This window comes from Danio aesculapii, chromosome 21 (assembly GCF_903798145.1).
Source record: "Danio aesculapii chromosome 21, fDanAes4.1, whole genome shotgun sequence".
In the NCBI taxonomy this organism is placed as follows: Eukaryota; Metazoa; Chordata; class Actinopteri; order Cypriniformes; family Danionidae; genus Danio; species Danio aesculapii.
The window spans coordinates 13,312,474-13,321,727 of record NC_079455.1 but is presented as its reverse complement, the minus strand read 5'-3'; the positions used below and the strand labels follow the sequence as shown (position 1 = coordinate 13,321,727).

At 34.0% G+C, this 9,254-nt stretch overlaps 1 protein-coding gene across 2 annotated transcripts in view; it reads left to right on the top strand.

Moving 5' to 3' along the window:
• The first annotated feature begins 200 nt into the window (after nucleotides 1-200).
• Nucleotides 201-9,254, top strand: part of slc13a5a (solute carrier family 13 member 5a) — a 28,147-nt gene continuing 19,093 nt past the window's right edge. Inside the window, exons 1-6 of one of the 2 annotated variants that reach the window (XM_056446609.1) lie at nucleotides 201-433; nucleotides 1,522-1,650; nucleotides 4,895-5,031; nucleotides 5,113-5,300; nucleotides 7,794-7,977; nucleotides 8,079-8,201. In XM_056446609.1, coding sequence (XP_056302584.1) covers nucleotides 326-433; nucleotides 1,522-1,650; nucleotides 4,895-5,031; nucleotides 5,113-5,300; nucleotides 7,794-7,977; nucleotides 8,079-8,201 — 869 coding nt within the window. In that variant the 5' untranslated portion in view covers nucleotides 201-325. Of the gene's footprint in view, nucleotides 434-1,521; nucleotides 1,651-4,894; nucleotides 5,032-5,112; nucleotides 5,313-7,793; nucleotides 7,978-8,078; nucleotides 8,202-9,254 lie in introns of both variants that reach the window. The other variant, XM_056446608.1, reaches the window with a different exon arrangement.

Genomic DNA, 9,254 nt, shown 5'->3' with positions numbered 1-9,254 from the left:
AAAACTTTTAGTAAGAGTTGAAATTGGGTAAAGTCATTAAATAGGTTAATGTAAATTCTATTTTTCCAAATACATCCAGTGAGAAGTCAGGTGTATGATGAAATTAATGGGTTAATGTTTTTGTCCTTTTTGAAAATGTGAATGAAGCGGTACAAATTTGGCACGCGCCTAATTATGCGTCCAGTGTGTGTGTGCGTGCGTGTGAGAGAAAAAGAGACAGACAGACAGAGAGTGAGCCCATGCACTGTCCAGAGATCAGTACACAGAAGTTTTGCGCAGTTTCTCACCGTTTGGACATTTCTTTGTAAAGTTATCCAAAGCCGAGATGATGGCTTCACGTGTACTTAAACTAGTATGGAAGATGAAAAATACACTGATTCTCTTTTGCACTCCATTTCTTCTGCTTCCTTTGCCACTTGTCATTGGATCAAAGGTAAGTCTAATTTTATGAAGCATGTAAAATGTTCTAAATAGGCAATGATGTGCTTAACTGAACAGCTGAAGCTCCATATAAATACGAGTGCTGTGTCGTTCTCACAGGCCAGTCAAGTGTACTTAAAATGTGTGAAGACAGAGTGTATCTTTATACACATCTTTCGGCGTTCATTCTGACGGATTTCTCTGTTTTTTAGAAAGCAAGAATGTGTTTAAAACCATGCGTGACACTGGGGCGACACATTCCTTCCACAAACTCACAATGCCCTATTTTTGTCTTAACCCTTTATTGTCGCGAGTTTTTTTTGTTTTGGGGATACAACGCAGTTATAATTAAAAAAAACACTCTATGTTTTAATAGAAACATAATAACTGACCATCCTCATTCGGTTATTTAGTAAACTTGAATTGTTTTGTTTGTTCATTAATTTATTACAAAGTCACGCTATTTAAACTTATGAATAAATTCTCATTGGAGCGAGCAGGTGCCGGTCTTCTTGATGTGTCAAAATCATAAATTCTCCACTCAGTAGCAACGTTGCATAATTCAAAGCAAGATAACAAAAACGTGTAAAGGATTTTATAGCTTTATTTTGACGAATGTCTGATTGTCGTACCATGTTTTCTGCTGTGCTGTCAGAGTGATTCTGTGTGACTGGGTGACGAAAAAGGAACTTTGCTCCTCAGGTGCATCTTAAGTGGAAACATTTAAATGCATAAAACAAAACAAGACAGTTATACATTACAATTGTGTTTAACCAAGTTACAAACAAAATTACCAACTGAATGGTTCATTTATTTAAAAAGTTACACACCGCTCAAAAAGAAAATTGGCTGTATGTTTTTATTTTTTAACATTTTGTTACTTTCAGTTTTCTATTTTATTCTATGATGCACATCTGCTTCATTCGTTTTAACTGTGTTCAATTGTACTTGAATATGATGGTCCAGTATGCAAGATTTATTTAGAACAAAAATCTGTAATATTTGACTATGTATTTTTATCTAGCTGTATAACATATTTCAAAAAGAAAGTAAAGATGTGAACTGTAGGCCTATATTCTTGTGAGGTGTTTTTGTCTGCAGGAGGCTGGATGTGCATATGTTGTGGTACTGATGGCGGTTTACTGGTGTACAGAGGTGCTGCCGCTGGCTGTCACTGCTCTCCTGCCTGCTGTTCTCTTTCCCCTCTTCAGAATCATGGAGTCCAAAGACGTATGTTTCAGGTCACATAGAAAAGTCATATTATAAGCACTGTACATGTATAACCTAAGCTTTATCGCTTTAAAATATAACTTTCTTTTAAATATACACTAATCATTTTACCTCAATGAGTACAAGTTTCCATTTTTTAAAGGTTTACTCCAAATAACGTATGGTGCTACATGTTAATTGATATATTTACATTGTAAAAATATCTGTTAATTAGCAGTTTTCTGTATTTTGTGGTTCATGTTTTTATTTTAGATTTTTTTTTTCTTAGTCTATGCTTTGAATTGCATTATAGGACCTTGATCTTTTTACCAACAAGTTTTATCCTTTAAAAAATTTGAAAAGTGACTTTTATTAACATTTTTAATATAGTTTAAAGTGATATATTGTCTGGGTTGGGGTTGTATATTATTGTACAAAAATCTTGTAATAAACTGCTAGTACATTTTCTGTTAGTTTACTTATAGACTTATGACTCCATATATTATTTCTTGCACATCACGTTAATTCAAAATACTAGAATGTCAATAAAAGTCATTTTTGTAACTGTAGAGTTGACTTTTCAACATCAAAAATCAACAGAGCAGATATCAACATCCCAAAATACAATTCACATCTGTAAATAAACAGAAAACACTTGTGAATCACAAAATATGAAAATCATCAGTTAACAGATATTTTTTAAAGTGTATATAGTTTTGGAATGTCTCATTATGTATGTCCTGTAACTTAAGACCAATACTTTTAGAAATAAAAATGAGTGGAATGGTAACTTATCAAATATACATATTTATAATTTTTAGCTAAGACAAACTCAGAAAAATGTACCCTTTAACATTTGCATTTAAGCTACTAAAATCTTTAAGGTGCTAATTGGGACTCTTTATGTAATTATAACTATAATAATAATGGTCCAGACATACTGTAAACAATTGATTTAGCATTTTGAAGGATAAAAATACAGACTGTTAACATAATTTCTTCTGCTTTGAAGAGCTTGAGGATTGAAGTGGCAGATAGCACACTTATAATAAACAGAATAATATTGTCCACTGGTGTGGATGCCAATATAGTTATCTTTATGGTTATTGTTCTTTGTGTAAAAGGGCATTTAGGGTTGCTTTCTTTTCCGCTTTTATATGTGTTTTGAAACAACTATCTATCAGTAGTTTTATGCTGCCCACTTTACCTCCTTTTATATTACCAGTTTATCAGCTCATATATTATCAGCTTTGTCTGGTAGTATAAAATAATACAACCCGAATTCCGGAAATGTTAGAGTGCTTTGTGTAATGTAATTAAATCACAAATTTGTGATTTGTTAATTCTCTTTAAATGACAAAAGTACAAAAAAGATCACACTTTGTTTTAAGGTACAATTATCACTTATAACTAGTTAGGTTACCTATTAACAAGGCAGTTGGGTTTAAGTTTTAGGATTAGACATGTAGAATAAAATCATACTTTATAAGTAAGAATAAACAGCTGATGTCTTAATAATAAGCAGGTATTATGCCAGTAGTTAATAGTGGGAAATGATACTTAAACTACAGTGTCAGCAAACTTGTTTACATCATGTATGTCATGAAAGTGTTTACATCAACTTTCTTTAAATTGCAGAGTTTAATTGTTTGAGAGCTGAGGATGCTATTTTTTTTTAAGTTTTATAACCACAATGTTTGGCTAATCTGACATGATGCCAGACTTCAGCTGTCTGATTCTGGAGGTTCAATATTTTATATTTAAGATATTAATCTCATAACATCTAATAAAATAGTAATGTTTTCTGTAATGGACCCTTATTATTTAATTTGAGGGTTCATAATGGAAAAACAAATATCATCCTGTCACTTTTTATAGGTTTGAAATTCATTTTTCAGTTTTTATTCTAAAGTAATAGTTCACCCAAAAATGAAAACTGCCCCATAATTTATTCACCCTCAAACCATACCTCTGTATAAATTACAGGGCAAAAAACACTGTCAGACTAGTTTTAAAATGTATCCTTAGTTACATTCAGGTGGTTTCTAGAAAACCAATAAAGATTTAAAGGTAAAGTTCACTCAAAAATAAAATTTACCCCATTCTTGGTGTAGATGACTTTTTTTCTGTCAGACAAACATAGCCAGAGTCGTTTTACATTTTACCCTGGCATTTCCAAGCTGTATAATTGTGTTGGATACTGACTTTTATTCTGAATATTTTAAAAGCAAATAAATCTGTCGTAAATCTAACCTTTACACCGCCAGGTGTTTAATGCATGTCTTATGATGTGAATCATTCATTCATTCATTTTCTTTTCAGCTTAGTCCCTTTATTAATATGGGGTCGCCACAGTGGAATGATCCGCCAACTTATCCAGCACATGTTTTACGCAGCAGATGGTCTTCCAGCTGCAACCCATCTTTGGGAAACATCTATACACACTCATTCACTACGGACTATTTAACCTACCCAATTCACCTATAGCGCATGTCTTTGGACTGTGGGGGAAACCGGAGCACCCGGAGGAAACCCACGTCAACGCGTGGAGAACATGCAAACTCCACACAGAAATGCCAACTGACCTAGCCGAGGCTCGAACCAGCAACCTTCTTGCTGTGAGGCAACAGCACTGCCTACTGCGCCACCGCGTTGCCTGAAGTGAATCAATGTATTTTCATTACTGAAATACTTCAAAAAAAAATTAGTTATAATGTCAAATCACTGACTTCCAGTAGTGGTCAAATGCACCTTGTGTGCGAATGAAGTACTGTATATGCTGTACGATAAATGATGCATGACGGAAGATAGATACACACATATACATGACATTGTAAGAGTAATAAGATATTGTCATCTAAGGTCATACAGTCATACACGTCAGTCACGTATAAATCAAGTTGCGTTACAAAAACACATCAGTTCCTTTCAAAAGACATTTGCTAATACCCTGGTGGTGTATGAGTTACTTTGAAGAAGGATTTATTCACGTTTGGAAGCTTCAAAATAAAAGCCACTTTGCAAAACCATTATACAGCATGGAAGAGCCAGGATCAAATTTAAAACTACACTGACTGTGTTCGTCTGACAGAAAAAGAAAGGTTGTGTTACCATGAATAACTTGAGGGTGAGTAAATTATGCGGTAAATTTCATTTTTTGGGTCAGCTATTCCTTTAAATCTATGTTGGTTTTCTAGAAATTGCCACCTGAATGTAACTAAAAGTATACTTGTGATTTATCCTGTGTACTGTATATGATGTACAGGTGTGTATGCAGTACCTGAAGGACACTAACATGCTGTTTCTGGGTGGCCTAATGGTGGCCGTGGCTGTCGAACACTGGAACCTGCACAAGCGGATCGCCCTGCGGGTGCTGCTCATTGTGGGTGTTCGACCGGCTCTGTAAGCATTAAGGAATAAGCTCTGTAAGCTTCTCAAACTGCAGTATATTGTTTGACTAAGAGATCTTTTGCATTTCTGCAGGTTGATGTTGGGCTTCATGGGTGTAACAGCTTTCCTCTCCATGTGGATCAGTAACACGGCCACGACAGCCATGATGGTGCCCATCGTTCAGGCTGTGCTTGAGCAGCTCAACAGCACAGCACAACAAGAACAAAGCTCCATTCCTGAGACTGAGGAAAAAAACACTGAGAAACAGCCTGAGAGCCCGGGTGAGGAAAAAGGTCTGTTGGAAGATTTCACTCATTAGATATACAGTAGTCTTAATATATATTAAACATCCAGTACATATGTACTGTAAGTATAGTGAAGATATGCACATATATTAGTGTTTCTGATTGGTGAAACTATGATTTTTTTTTTTCATATTTTTTGGAGTATTTTGAATGTTTTTTATTGTAATTTAATTACATAGTTTTAGTTAATTTTAGTTTGGATCATTTAGATTTTGACCATTTTAAGATTTTTTAAAAAATCTGTATTTTTATTCATTGTTCTTTAATTAATTTTTTACAAAATAAAATAAGATTAAAATTGTTATTTTTTCTAGGTGTGTAAAACCTTTTTTTTTTTTTTTTTAGCTTTTTTATAAGCAATTTCTGTTAAAACTTATTTTAATTAGTGATTTTTTTTACTACTCATGTTTATAGTTTTTTTTAGTTTTACTAATTATTTCTAATTTAATTCTACAGTATGTCTATTTAGAGTTAGTTATTGTTTAGTTCTGAAATTGTTACTTTTAACTAGTTTTTTCATGACTTTCATAATTTTTTGGTGTATTTATTTATTTATTAATTTAGTAAATAATTTATTTATTGATTGGTTAATATTTAAGGGCTTAACATCATAACATTTATCAACATGGTCTAGTGCAGGGGTGCTCAACCCTGCTCCTGGAGATCTACCTTCATGCAGATTTCAGTTGCAAACAGTGGTGTAGTCGGGGCTATACGCACGTATACTCAGTAAGCCTACTTTTTTCCACTAGCTGTTTGGGTATTACGACTTCTAAGGGTCAATAATTGCGTATACAGTACCCCGTATACTCACTTTTTGCTGATTAGACTTCCCCTTTAACTGTATACAAATGTGTTTTTTAACTCTCATCTTACTTTGTTGCAATTGGTGCATTTTTGTTTATATTTTGCACCATTCCCCGCCCCTGACTACCACAGCAGCTGTGAAAAATTTTGTGAGTTAACTGAATGGTGTCTCGCTAAAAAGTTCTGGTAAAATTATAAAACAGCATGGGCGGGTTGGGTGAGTAATAGTACACCACCTTTTTTTTAGGAATACACCACTGGTTGCAACCCATATCATACACACCTGCCTGTAATTATCAAGTGCTGTTCAGGTCCTAATGGGCTATATGCACAGTAGCTGCATCCCAAATCGCATACTTGTTTACTGTTCAACGCCATTTTGTAGGATAAATAGTGTAAGTAGTGCGTTTACACTGAAAACTCTAAAAATAATAAGAGCACTTTAATTACCCGGATGATGCACTCACTCAGCCGGTAAAATTAAGTGTGGCATGATGGACACTTCACGCACTCAGCGACCGCCGTTTTGCTCACATAGCAGAAGGGGCAGAGCTATCGGGCGCACATGTTGGATAACTTTATTTATTTTGGATTGTGAAAGCTAAATTCTCCTAAGACAGTGATTATAGCGCCTCCCGATGGTGAATGCGGTTATACTCATGGCAGGTATTATTTGATAGTTTGGTGATTTATTTCACTAATTTGGCAACCGCCAAACGTCATCAGGGAAACGGTTTGAATTTCCGCTTAGTATAAAAACATTAGTGTGCCATTTGGGACAACACTACATACATATACTATGCTGTTGAGTGTGTAAGTGCAGAAGTGCATGAGTGCATAGTGTATAGTGTGCCATTTGAGTCGCAGCTACAGATTTTAATTTTCAGCCAGACAGCCCAAGGGCTTCCAGAGAACTGTCTGTCCATTACAATATTGTCATGTATAAGATCTGATTTCTTTAAAAATCAGCGATCTTCACTGCCTGTTAGATATACGATATGAAGTGGGTCTCAGACCAGACAAGAAGCACTGCATTAGGTTACATTTCCCCCTGCCATGTGTTTAAAATATGACAGTTTATTTTACCTCAGTATTTTTGCATCTTATGGTCACTAATGATCTTTCATTTCGTTTTACACTTGAACAACTAAATGAATGCTTAAGTCTATTTCATTGAATGTATTGTAATTACATTACAACATCGATTCTGTAAAAACAACCTTGTGAAATTGAAAATAGTCACATTATAAGCTTTCGTCGAAAGTTTATCAATGGCTTTAAAACTCTAACTGTGCATAGAGCTCATTAATTAGTTCATGTATGTTTTATCAGGGTTGGAGCTCTGTATAAAGGTAGATCCCCAGGAACAGGGTTGAGCAGACCTGTTCCAGTGTAATTCCTGTCTAATAACACTTGCATTTGTTATGCAGATAAGTTATCAAGCTTTAAAATTAAAATGAAAACCAAAATAACCCATGTGCCATCCAAGTCAAATAAAAAAAATAAAATAAATTGTGCCCATTTTTATTTATTTTTTATTTTCTTTTTTCCTTTATTTTTCTTTCAGTCCGTGAAAATGATTTGATTTGGTTTTTATTATCTCTATAAATATGCAAACAGAGCCTAAAACAACCTAGAGTATGTATATTATTTTGTACACAGTGGTTCTGAATGGCAACAGCTTCTCAATGGAGTCTGACCCAGAAGAGCATTCGCGAGACGCAGAGGAAAGGCTGAAGATGTCTAAAGGCCTGACCCTGTGCGTGTGTTATGCCGCCAGCATTGGCGGCACAGCCACGCTCACAGGCACCGGCCCAAACCTCGTTCTAATGGGACAGATGAGCCAGTAGGTACCTTGCAGTTTTTATCTTAATGACACCATATTACAGTCCAACCTTGTGCTTATCAACTATTAGAATATTAAATCAACATTTGCTTGTCCTACAGACTGTTCCCGGACAACCCTGACATCATTAACTTTGCGTCATGGTTTGGATTTGCCTTTCCAAACATGATCATCATGCTCACGTTGGCTTGGCTGTGGCTACAAATCGTCTTTCTGGGATTAAAGTGAGCTTCCTTTCATTCACTTTCAACTGCATCATATGCGTTATCATTTCTGGTATAAAAATTAAAAATAAAAATAGGTTTAGTTAGATTTTAAGCAAGAATGTTTTTAAATAAAGCCTTTTCTGCTCTCCAAAGCATTTATTTGATCAAAAATACAGTAAAAAAATAAATAAATAAATAATATTTTTACAAATTAAAGAAATGTTTTCTTATTGAATGGACATGACAGCTGATTTGCTGTCATGATAAATTTGTATTGGTACTCAATCCATCACTGTAAAAAGTAGTAACATTACTTAAAACAAAATTGTGTAAACCTGTTGCCTTAAAAGCAACTAGTTGACTTTACTTTAATGGGGTGAGTAATCATGTAACCTGGGACTGTTAATTTGCCTTAAGTTAATTCTTAGAATTATGCACATAGTTCATTTACTTAATAATTTTAAGCCAACAGGTTTACTGACTTTTTTAAGTAAAGTCAATTAATATATTTTACAGTGTTACTAATCATTCTTAATAATTATCAGTTAAATATATTTTTTCCTGCTTCATAGTTTGGTGGAAACTAGAGTATGTTATTTTACATGTATATACACTCTCAGACGAAATGGTACAATGTTGTACCAAAGAAGGTAACAAACCCTTGTCACTGCTGTACCTTTTTATGGGAAAGAATTGTACCTTAAGACAAAGAAAGAAATTTGTGCCATTGCAGTTTGTACCTTTAAGGACATGATTTGTACCATGGGAAACCAAAATGTACATTTGGTTTTTAAAACCGGAAGATACAATATTGTACCTTCATCAAAGGAACAAATCTGATCCATGAATGTACTACCACATTGACAAGACACTTAGTATCTTAACAGTGTCAAAAATGCTTATCAAACATTTATTTAAAATGCCTTAAATGTTTAGTTTACAATATCTATAGTTTTATGTTTTACCAGTTGTTTTGTAATATTGTATTACAGTATATAACTTAATAAGTAATGTTTATAAGTTTCTTTAAACGTATATAAATGATGATTCTTATTTTAATATAGAAAGTAT